This window comes from Crassostrea angulata, chromosome 4 (assembly GCF_025612915.1).
Source record: "Crassostrea angulata isolate pt1a10 chromosome 4, ASM2561291v2, whole genome shotgun sequence".
Taxonomy (NCBI): domain Eukaryota; kingdom Metazoa; phylum Mollusca; class Bivalvia; order Ostreida; family Ostreidae; genus Magallana; species Magallana angulata.
Window position 1 is genome coordinate 21,380,890 of NC_069114.1, and position 11,567 is coordinate 21,392,456.

Consider the following 11,567-nt stretch of genomic DNA (forward strand, 5'->3'; position numbering starts at 1 on the left):
TGACATATTTCTAATCTAATTATTTCATCCTTTGCCCAAAATTACATAAAACAGACATTTTTGAAAAAAAATCAGACCCTCTGTACATATAATACAATTACATAATACATAATAATAATTTTATTTAATTTTATTTTACAAAAGGTATACCGGGTATTTAATATTGCCAACAATACATCCATCTCCGCAAAGAGAAAAACTCATAAAACACAAACAAAAACACCTGAAAGAAATTTTAAAAGCCCCCCCCCCCCCTCCCACCCATTCCCAGAAAATAACAAACACAACATGATATTTATCCTTTTATGTCATAATCATGTCCATGCATACACTGCATGATCATTTCCAGGAAAGAAAAAAAAACATGTTTAAACGGATGCACATCTAGTGCACACGTCAATGTGTCGTGCAGTACAATTTTGATCTGACTCTCTCGTCATATACATGTACATATTTATGTACATACTTTAAAATACACTCATTATTAATTTCATTTTTTTGTTGTTGAAAACCCCGTGATATGTAAACTGTACAAGTAGTTCCATATTGTCCAGTAATAACGAAACCGGATCTAACCATGCAGTTTAATCAGATGACAATTTGAAGTCCAATTTTGAAATATATAACAATTATGAACAAATACTTATACTAGTAATTTAAAACGTTTATATTGAAAATTTTTAAAAGCCTTATTCTATATTTTTGAAGATTATTCCTCTTGGAATATTTGGGGATCGGTGGAAACTGTATAGTTTTACATACGAAATTTTGAAAAAAAAATTCCACGCGGACTCTCCCGACGAACAATTATTTAAATTTTATACATGTAGTGACCAATATAATAGCATGAACAATCTTTTTTGTTGCTTATTATTGTAAAATTGTACATGAAAACGGTCATTGTGTCTGAATTATGCGAAAAAATGTAATGAATTATACTTCGATTGTCAAACACCCATGCATTTTTCAGTGATCATGGTACTTCCAAATAATGTGAGATGGGGGGTGAGACCGCTTGCATGGAGTTTCAGAGTTTTTTACAAGACGAATGTATTGTTCACGATTCTCGTGAGAATTATCGTTAATTACCCTAGAAACAATAGCAATTACATGTACAAGTACTTTTACGTGACAGAAAACTGTCACTGTACTTTGAACAACTACTTTTTAAAATCCAATCTAGTAATATATGCAGTCATTACTTAAAATTGAATTATACCTATTCAACTCTCTCTCTCTCTCTCTCTCTCTCTCTCTCCATATGGGGGGAGGGAGGGTTGTGTTTGTGTTTATGTGTGTAAATTTTTCAAAGAAAATAAAATAGGTCTGCATACATTGCTTGCTATTGAACTTGATGTATCATAATTTAAAAATTAACCCCAAAAAACCCCACTTTCATTTACATCTAGTGATTATATAAAGTGTTTCGGAGTTTCCGTGTTAACAGTGGCCTTAAAAGCTGGACACGGAAGGCTTTATTTTCACAGAATAAGTTGATATGTCTCCCGGCAACAGTTCCGAACAGACTGTATCATTAGAGATGAGTCCAAATGACAAAGACAGTCTGACTGGTACCAACGAAATGGTTGTCACTTCAGCTGCTAGACCAGTAAGTCAAACGTATGCCATTAAAATCAATCACGTTCTACATTCTGCAATCTTAAGATACATTGAATATTAATTCCATCTGCCACTGTGGATTCTCTTCATCTATCGTGAGGTTTTTTCCAAAACCCTGAAATCATAGGTAAATACCTTGTCTCAAAAAAATAAACAAAAATTCTATTTTAGATGAACGATTCTCAAGACAGAACAGATTTCAATGATGTTGTAACCATGTACAATGGCGTAAGCATTTTGTAAAATATTATATATTCGAATTCTAACTTGTTTTTTTTCCTTATGCTTAGAAAACATGTACATGTTTATCAATGTATGTGTATACATACGAACTAGTTAGCAACGGTTCCATAGTTAGATAGCTTGTTTATTTGTTAGTTTGTTTGTTTTTGTATACAAAGCGTTTAGCGGAGGAATCTGTAATTTGATATACAACTTAATATTCATTAATCATAGAGATCTTTTGATTCGGACCAACTCGAGTCTTTCATTTTCTTGAAAAGAATAAGTTTTACCCATCTTGGTTTTGTTGGGATTCTAGGACACAGGTGGCACTAGCAACAACAATCCTTCTGGGAGTGTTTTCACTGACAGACAAAACATCGTTCAAGGGTTCTGCGACGCATCACTAATGGCGGCAAATGTGTCTCAGCTACGCGCGGTATTGGACGGGGACCCGGCATACAGATTCTTCACCCCTCTACTGGTCTTGATTGGACTGTCTTTGATCTTACACATAGGGTTTGGTTTTATAATGATTCAAAGGTGGCGAAAAGCAAGAAAAGCCCACTTGGAACATGTGAAGAAAGCCAAAGAGTCGGACTCGCAGGGGCAGGGGCCCAATACGATAGCAAGCGACCCCCGAGGGATCGTCTGTGCCTGCGAATGGTGTGCGACTGTTGAGTGGTACGATGAGATCAGTATATTCATTGTGTTTTTTGTTATTGTTTTGAATGTTGTGATCGCAGTACTAGGGTTAAGGGACAGCAAGTAGTTTTTGGAAAAGCAACTACATGTATAGAAATACTCATAAATTAATAAAAATGATAATTATGACCATAATAATAATTATGATAATAAATTAACCAAAAATGAAAAATAACATAGACAAACGTAATTGTGTGTCAAAGTCGCGTTATACCTGTGAATAACACACATGTACAATTGTAAAATAAAAGTCAATTACTAGTTAATTAGAAACTGTCTCAAAAATTGTCATTTAAGATTAGGGAGACTGAATAACTTACAGTTTATTAATTTTAAAAAAAAAAAATTGCCATGATTTTGTGCAAAATTAACAAAACACTTACAATTATATAACATAAATACTATAAAATACAAATACAAACTATACATATGGAAAATAAAAAGAGAAATTATGCAATACAATAAAACATTTTTACATTTCAGATAGTAAAAACAGGCACCTGGTGTTATATATATATCTTTTTTTCTCATATTATATCTCTTTACATAATTCTAATCTTTTCCTATTTTCTTTATAATAGGAAAAGAAAAAGATTAGAACGATGTAAGGGGGGAATCTCTTTATACATGTTTGTATTTTGTTTTATACAATTGTGAATGAAAAAAAAAATAAAGATTAAATAAAGTCGAAGTGTTCTTTGTATTACTAGTAATTAAACACATAGTTAAACTGTTTCATTTTTTTAAATTCGCGATAAACCAAAGGACCAATATGACAATGTACAAAGTACTTTGGATATTATTGTGGTTTCATTAATTTTCGTGGGTATCAATTTTCGTGGATTTTCTGAAAACCACAGTTTCAAGGATACCTAATTCCGTGGTCAGTGATCCTATAAATACAAAATGTTAGTTGAAATTGAACTTCAATGAACATTTAATTTCGTGGATCAACTTAACAACGAAATCCACGAAAATTGGTATTCAACGAATATTGACGAAACCACAGTAGTTAAGGTAAAAAGCTTGACACACTCTCGGATGATTACGATAGTAACGGATGGTATCCAAAAATAAGGCTATGAATAAGAACCAAAAAAAAACCAAAAGCTAAATCGAGGGATACTTAATGAGTATATTATGGAGTTCCCTGGCATCGGCTATACAGTACCAGCCTAGATGAAGACTAATAAGTTAACCGAGTTTATTCGTGTAGTACTATCACTATATGGTGGCTCTCAGAGACTTTTCTGAGATTTGCACATTATCCAAAATGACAAAGATACACCAACTTCCTCACGAATGGTGGCCAAAGGACAGGTTCTGTTCTCTTCTATGTTATTTTGGCAAATTACCGTAAAGAGGCTGGGTGATCAACAAATTACCGTAAAGAGGCTGGGTGGTCAACAAATTACCGTAAAGAGGCTGGGCAGTCAACATATTACCGTAAAGAGGCTGGGCAGTCAACAAATTACCGTAAAGAGGCTGGGCAGTCAACAAATTACCGTAAAGAGGCTGGGTGGTCAATAAATTACCGTAAAGAGACTGGGTGGTCAACAAATTACCGTAAAGAGGCGGGGTGATCAACAAATTACCGTAAAGAGGCTGGGCAGTCAACATATTACCGTAAAGAGGCTGGGTGGTCAATAAATTACAGGAAAGAGGCTAGGCAGTCAACATATTACCGTAAAGAGGCTGGGTGGTCAATAAATTACCGTAAAGAGGCTGGGCAGTCAACATATTACCGCAAAGAGGCTGGGTGGTCAATAAATTACCGTAAAGAGGCTGGGTGATCAACAAATTACCGTAAAGAGACTGGGTGGTCAACAAATTACCGTAAAGAGGCTGGGTGATGCAGGCACCGTATTCGCCAAGGTTTTCCGATTAATCCATGATATTATTGGTACGCATGCGCTAGGCCATTGTGCTTACTATGAATGTTTACAAATATTTTACTGTGTACATGTGATATATATGTTTACCAGTGCTGGCTATGCCTAATAATTATATACTCCACAAAAAATGTAATGTCCGCCATAATGTATACATATGCACTACCAGACTCCTGTCACTTACCAGCTGTCTGTTTACCGTGGATCAAACAAAGTAACATTCTAATTTCATTATGCGACACTCCTTGCTCGTGTATGGATCTAGACGGGAGAGGGGGTCCGCCCCCCCCCCCCCCCCCCGAAAATTCAATATCAATAACTTCACACAGTAATGGGGGAAAGAGGGCCCGGATCCCATCCCCCCGGAACATTTAATTTTATTAATTATATATAATAAAAACTCCAAAATATGTCTCGGACCCCCCCTCCCCCCCGACAAATATAATTATCCATCGGACCCCCCCCCCCCCTCTAGAAAAAGTTATGGATCTGCGCAGGCTGTTGAAAATAAATTCTAAAAAGTTCATCGTCTGCCTCAGATGTCCTATTATACAGCTAAAATTGTCTTTAAACGATAGAGAGCTCCACAATTGTAAAAAGCGAAGGCGAAAGCCCGAAGATGCGAAGGCGAGTGTGCGAAGTTGCGATGGCGAAGGAGCGATAGTAGAATCGCTTCTTCGCCTTCGCAACTTCTCACTTTCGCCTTGGCATCTTCGCTCCTTTGCCGTCGCACCTTCGCACTTTCGCCTTCGCAACTTCGCAGCTCGACCTAAAGACGAAAGTGCGAAGGTCGAAGTGGCCCCATCGGCACACCATAATATTCAGTTAAATACAAGATATAGATTAAGTGCGCATTCATTAATGATAGAGAAGGAAAGATTTACTCAGTTACCGAAATTGCAAAGATGTATTTTTTTGTAAGTTGGACCACGGGGGCCAAGCCCGTTTTAACATTAATTTATTTATGGTTACATTGAAATTAATGTTATTTAAAACGGGCTTGGCCCCTGTGAGTTGGACGTTGAAGATAGGTATCACTTTGTTTTTAAATGCTTAGATAAGTACAGATGTCACGGCTTACAATAAGGGTTGTCCATATTTCTGCTATATATCGAAGTCGAGAAAAAAAATAAATTTTTGATGTAATACAAACCCAAAATTTTAGAGACTAAAGTATTCGTCACTCGTCAATATTTTTTCAAATCAATGATCGATAAAACATGTCGCAATGTAAGCATTAACAAGCGTTACCAAAACTAACCCTCCGATCGGAATTCAGCTAATACGATCTTGTATAAATAAGTTTTCATTTAAATATGTCTATGTTGCAGGCATTTATGCATATCATCCGTTTATACTATATGACATTCGCATTGTTCAACAACTCGGCATCAATATATCAGAAATATGGACAACCCTTATTATAAGCCGTGTCATCTATAATATGGCTGTTAAAGAAGTGATATTCTCATCTCTGAATGAAAAACTAATATTGCTGAAAAATGATTCAGAAAATCCTCAGAGCGCATAATTGTGACGCGTGAGTTGTATTCGACCTCATTATAAGCAGATTAGGAAAACCCACACATTCGATCAAGTGTTTGGAGTTTCCTGAATATATCTTCTATATAATAGAAAGACTAGCCGACAAGGAAGACCTAACTCGCACATTAACTTAACAGACGAGATGACTGCCGGCAATGAGATTGTACCATTAGAGGATATTCCCAATGACCAGGGTGGCACTGACAACAGGGATGGAATGGCGGGTACAATCGATGACAACAGGGATGGAATGGCGGGTACAATCGATGACAACAGGAATGGAATGGATGAAATCGATATAATTGTCAAACCTACTGCTAGGCCGACTACCTTGAATGTACGTATTCAATCTGAAAAAAAAATTGAGATTTCCTGAAATGTGTAAAAAAAAAAAAAAAAAAACAGAAGCTTTTTTTTGGCCAAAATATTTTTTATCCGCTCAAAATATTTTAAAGGCTGGAGTTCGTGCGCGAAGAGTTGTTCTCAATAACTAAATATTCTTTCTTTTTAATCAAAGATGAAGAACAATTCGGACGAAGTAGACTTCAGACGTTTTCAAGGTTTCGATGTAAGTCCATTTTTCTATGAATTTTTATATGAATAACTATATTTTCATTTGCTTAAATAAAATATCACACGAGAAAACGGTTGGCAAAATTTATAGCATGTTTTGTGTACTGGGAACGTATTTTTCGGAGCCCGATATCAATGAAAATTTCTCTTTAAAAGTGAAATGTGGTCAAGAGATGAGAAATTAGTGGCGAAAACGTCAGAGCAGATATACAATTAATAATTTTATTAATAACACATTTGAAATCTACTAGTTTGTCATTCAAATGTGCAAGAAGAATTCAGAATTCATTTTTTTTTAAATTCAAAACAAAAAATTGTGTTTTCATACTGCTTCAAAAGCATAAACCGTACTAGCATTGCTTTTCATGATTGTAGGAACCCGATGCCCCAAACAACAACGGGTCTTCAAAAAATGTTTTCACTGACAGACAAAACATCGTTCGAGGACTCTGCGACGCATCACTGATGGCGGCAAACATCTCCCAACTACGCGCGGTATTGGACGGAGACCATGGAAACAAATACTTCATACCTCTATTGATCATGATCGGGTTGGCGCTTTTCTGGCATATAGTGTTTGGACTTCTTATGATTCAAAGATGGCGAAAAGAAAGAAGAGCCGAATTGGAACACCAAAGGGATGTCGAAAATGCAGCGGGCACGCCGGTGTCTAGGTCAAGTAATCCACGAGGGGTCACGTGTCTTTGTTCGTGGTGTGAGTGTGTTGAGTGGTATGACGAGGTCAGCATGTTTTGTATGTATTTCGTGATTATTTTGAACGTTGCAATCGCAGGACTAGGTTTGACGTCGACAGACAACAAGTAATTTTGGGTAAGCAACAACTTTTATATCATTGTTTTATATCATTTATCGTATCATTATGTCATATCAAAATTTTTCTTTCAACATTCTGATTTGTTTTCAATATTGAATACATTTAATCTATTTAGTGAATTGTATAAACCAAGTATCGAAAACTTGTACTTGACGAAGTCAATCACATCAAGAAGAAAATATTTGGTAGGCCATGCATTATGCAATGCACGCAAGCGAAAATAGGACTATGTAATGGAAGATTTATTTTCATAAAATAGGTTTTTAATCTTTTTTACTTGTGAATTATTGTTTGTCTTTTTTTGTTGTAAATTATTGTAAATTATTGTTAAGTTTTCAATAAATACAAATTATAGATAAAACTATAGTTTTTTTTTAATAAGGAAGTTAAAATGGCGAGCTGTAAGCCACAAGTGAACACAACTTCTCCTAATTGTCCAATACATGTAAGTCAAAAGTGTCAACATCCCGTTTTGTCTAAAAAAAAAAGCCTTTTCGCCATCATGATCAAATCGAGGGTAACTATGTAACTGTATAGAACATTTTAATGCAACAGTTTAAACGATTGAAATAAGCACTGTACAGAATTAAAAAGTTGTCATTAAAAAAAAAAATTACTTTCACCGAGTATGATTCTCTCTATAGCTCAATAGAAACAGCCAGACTGAAATATACACGCCCCGTTTATCGATTGGACGAAACCTTCAGTGACCAAAGAAAAACCACGGACTGCACGAAATAATCATGATGATGTCAGACTCGAATCCCAAAGGAGACAATTTGGCTATGTCTTTTATAACGTACTGATGTACACTGTCAGTAATTAAGTGAATTTCAGTTACTTTTTACAATCAATTGATTAATTTCTTAAAAGAAAGATGTAAATATAAACAACAAAATGCTTTCTTTGATGATTCATGTGGGTCATGAAGGTAGCGATAATTGCAGGAAAAAAATTACATAACCCGCTAACGCGGATTTATATTTTTTCAGCAATGTCGCAACCGCCATATCCATCATGAATCACCAAAGAAAGCATTTTATTGTTTAAATTAACCTACAATGAATTTACTGAATTTGTTCTATGGTTTTTATTCATTTACTTAAACAATAAAATGCTTTCTTTGGTGATTCAATCGGGATATGAAGGTAGCGACATTGCAGAAAAAATACATAACCCGTGTTAGCGGGTTATGCTATTTCTTTCTGCAATGATCGCTACATTCATAACCCGAATGAATCATCAAAGAAAGCATTTTATTGTTTATATTAACATCTTTCTTTTAGCTAATTAATAAATTGATTATGAAAAGTAAGTCAAATTTACTAAATTACTGTTTACGTACAGTACGTTAGCTAAAAGAAACAGCCAAATCGTCTCCTGTGAGACTTTGATTCTGACATCGTCATGATTAATTCGTGCAGTCCGTGATTTTTTCTAGGTCGCTGTAGGTTTGGACCAATCGATAAACTGGGCGTGTCAATATCTGTCCTGTCAGTTTCATGTCAGTTTCAGCCGCTGTAGATTTCGACCAATCGATAAACGGGGCGTGTAGATTTCAGTCTGGCTGTTTCTATAAAGCTATGAACTAACTATAAGTTTCCGTAAGAAATAGAAGGAATAATACTTGTTGGATGTAAATATAACATATAGTCCGCTATACTAATCATGCAGTCATATTTACAGAAGCACTAGAATATATAATATAATATGATGATAAATAAATTCTTATAGGCTGCTTCATGTACTTCATGTACTTTAATCAAAATTTAGTTTTTTAAACATCAATTCTTCGTAAAAAATCAAAATTGTATTTAGGTGTTTCGGCACGCATAGACACCAAATAACTTTATATTACATACAATGATACACATTTATGTAATAAGTACATGTAGCTAGATAAAAAAAAATGTTGCTAGAAGCTGTCGTTGCCATGGTATCGGAGACCAAAGATTATTAGCTCACCTGTGCCGAAGGCTTTCGAGCTTTTCTGAACGTCAAAATTTGCCCGTTGTCTATCGTTGTTGTCGTTGTTGTTGTAAACTTTCCACATATTTATCTTCTTCTCCAGAACCACCGAGCCGATTTCAACAAAACTAAGAACAAAGCATTACTGGGTGAAGGGAATTCAAGTTTATTTTAATGTAGGGTCACGCCCTTTTGAAAGGGGAGATAATTTAGAATTATTGAAAATTTCTTGGTATTTTTCAAAAATCATATTTTTGTCCCCGGTGGTAGGGTGAGCCACAATGGGGGGGGGGGGGGGTTATATATATTACATAGGAATGTAGAAAAAATCTCTATAAAAAATCTTCTTTTCAAGAACAATGAGTCAAGAAAAGCTTACATATGTGTAGATGCATCTTTAAATAGTGTAGATTTAAGTTTGTTCAAATTAAGGTTTCCGGGGGGGGGGGCACAATGGGGGATGAATTTTTACATTGGAATATATAGAGTACATCTTTGAAAAAAACTTCTTCTCAAAAACCATTAAGCCAGGAAAGCTCAAAATTGTGTGGTAACACCCTCAGGTAGTGTCGATTCAAGTTTGTTCAACCGGGTTGATCCCCGGGTTATGGTGGGAATACAATTGGGGGGGGGGGGGTTGTTGTTAAATTTTTACATTACATTAATTTTTACATTATATTTAGAAAAATCTTCTGGAAAAGCATTCGGCCGAAATAGAAACTGAAACTTGTGTGAAAGCACAGATTGTGCAGAATGAAGTTTGGTCATGATTCCCCGGAGAAAAGTGGCGCCACAAAGAGGGAATGGTTAAAAATGGGATTAAAGAAAACCCTAAAACAACAAAAGGGGTTTTGCAATATGTGGATAAAAATTGGCGGAATTTTTAATATCTGTGTTAGATATGCTATACTTAATTGTCAAGATATATCGAATTGAATACTATTATGCTCATTCAATCAGAATTATGGCTATTGTTGCTCAGGTAAGCGATGTAATCCCTCGGCCTCTTGTCTAATTTAAAACATGTAAAATTTTGAATTAATTATATGATTAATTTTCAAATTATATGAAAAAAAAACATTGGGGGCATATCAACATCTACAGAATGCTTCTATGAAAAATTATTTCAAATTATTTTTTCGTATTTTTTAAATACCATAGAAGTTATTATTGAACCAAACTCATAGATCTATAGCTGTTATTCTCTTTTGAGAAGTGGACAGGCATAGTCTACGCCTGTCCACTTCTCAAAAGAGAATAAAATATTACCTTTGTTGCCAAAATAAAACAACTGGTTGGGGTTTTTTTTCATTTGAAACTATTTATGTTTGAACTAATTGAAAAATGCTATATTTAAGGTGCTGTTTAGTTACAAAGATTGCTTAAAACCTTAACATAGATCTCGCAACAGTAAACACTTTGGCCTAATATTGCCTGCAAGGATGTAGCCCCCCCCCCCCCAAAAAAAAAAAAATTAAAAAAATTAAAAAGATGAATAAACTGGGACTCAGAGATACCATTTAGTATTCCTTAGTGATAACACGATCCATTAATTAGTTCGTTAGATAATTATATATAATCCGTGCGTTATACGACGAGGAAAGCTCTTTCCATTACGCTCCCTTTAAGCAGACGGTCTCCCATAGACATTCACTCAAAAATCACACAGTTGGTTAATTCGAAAAAGCCTGCTAGATATCCAGATTTTAATGCGCTAATTTACTTGCATCTGAAAGTGTATATATGCATTCGCTTTTTTATTTGATCACAATATCATCTGCGTTTTTCATTCACTAGTTTGCCCATTGTACATCGTATCAATACCGGTATTAGCAAACAATCTGTAAACAAGGGGCCCATGGGCCACATCGCTCACCTGAACAGCAGTTCCTTGTAACATTACATTTCGTAGCATATGGTTTTTCTATTTTAAACATTGAACCCCTTTCTGGGGACCCAGTTATGGTCCGAGGTTTATGGTTGGCTTGAACAACATAAATAGTAACATATGAATGAAAATGTGTAGCACTGCGGTGGGACCGCACGTACACAACCTGAAAAACTGAACGTAGCAGAGTTCCACTTCAAGAGGAATAACTCTCAGACTGTACAAAACATCAAGAAAGATAACTCTTGGTTCCACTACATTAGAGTTTACACAATTTGAGGATCCTTGCATAGTAATCTCACAAACTGTAGCATTATAG

The 11,567-nt window shown here is 35.2% G+C and overlaps 2 protein-coding genes across 5 annotated transcripts; both read left to right on the forward strand.

Annotated features, from left to right (window-relative positions):
* Positions 1 to 1,369: 1,369 nt before the first annotated feature.
* LOC128181725 (ninjurin-1-like) lies at positions 1,370 to 3,226 on the forward strand. 2 transcript variants are annotated; one of them, XM_052850233.1, is made up of 3 exons: positions 1,388 to 1,609; positions 1,792 to 1,848; positions 2,162 to 3,226. In XM_052850233.1, exons 1-3 carry the CDS (start codon positions 1,499 to 1,501, stop codon positions 2,612 to 2,614), a joined length of 621 nt encoding a protein of 206 aa, XP_052706193.1. In that variant the 5' UTR covers positions 1,388 to 1,498; the 3' UTR covers positions 2,615 to 3,226. The 2 variants fall into 2 exon arrangements, with proteins under 2 accessions (XP_052706194.1, XP_052706193.1); XM_052850234.1 differs by lacking the exon at positions 1,792 to 1,848 and having other exon boundaries at positions 1,370 to 1,609.
* A 2,632-nt stretch (positions 3,227 to 5,858) lies between these two features.
* On the forward strand, positions 5,859 to 7,768 carry LOC128180872 (uncharacterized). Of its 3 annotated transcripts, none has more exons than XM_052849040.1 (3): positions 5,864 to 6,321; positions 6,508 to 6,552; positions 6,933 to 7,767. In XM_052849040.1, exons 1-3 carry the CDS (start codon positions 6,127 to 6,129, stop codon positions 7,380 to 7,382), a joined length of 690 nt encoding a protein of 229 aa, XP_052705000.1. In that variant the 5' UTR covers positions 5,864 to 6,126; the 3' UTR covers positions 7,383 to 7,767. The 3 variants fall into 3 exon arrangements, with proteins under 3 accessions (XP_052705001.1, XP_052705000.1, XP_052704999.1); XM_052849039.1 differs by having other exon boundaries at positions 5,902 to 6,321; positions 6,502 to 6,552; positions 6,933 to 7,763; XM_052849041.1 differs by lacking the exon at positions 6,508 to 6,552 and having other exon boundaries at positions 5,859 to 6,321; positions 6,933 to 7,768.
* The last annotated feature ends 3,799 nt before the right edge of the window (positions 7,769 to 11,567 follow it).

Coding starts and splice junctions, on each gene's coding strand:
- LOC128180872 (XM_052849039.1), top strand. CDS start 6,127: ATGACTGCCGGCAATGAGATTGTACCATTAGAGGATATTCCCAATGAC. Junction 6,322..6,501: donor CTAGGCCGACTACCTTGAAT/GTACGTATTCAA, acceptor TTTTAATCAAAG/ATGAAGAACAATTCGGACGA. Junction 6,553..6,932: donor GACGTTTTCAAGGTTTCGAT/GTAAGTCCATTT, acceptor TCATGATTGTAG/GAACCCGATGCCCCAAACAA.
- LOC128181725 (XM_052850233.1), top strand. CDS start 1,499: ATGTCTCCCGGCAACAGTTCCGAACAGACTGTATCATTAGAGATGAGT. Junction 1,610..1,791: donor TCACTTCAGCTGCTAGACCA/GTAAGTCAAACG, acceptor ATTCTATTTTAG/ATGAACGATTCTCAAGACAG. Junction 1,849..2,161: donor TTGTAACCATGTACAATGGC/GTAAGCATTTTG, acceptor TTGGGATTCTAG/GACACAGGTGGCACTAGCAA.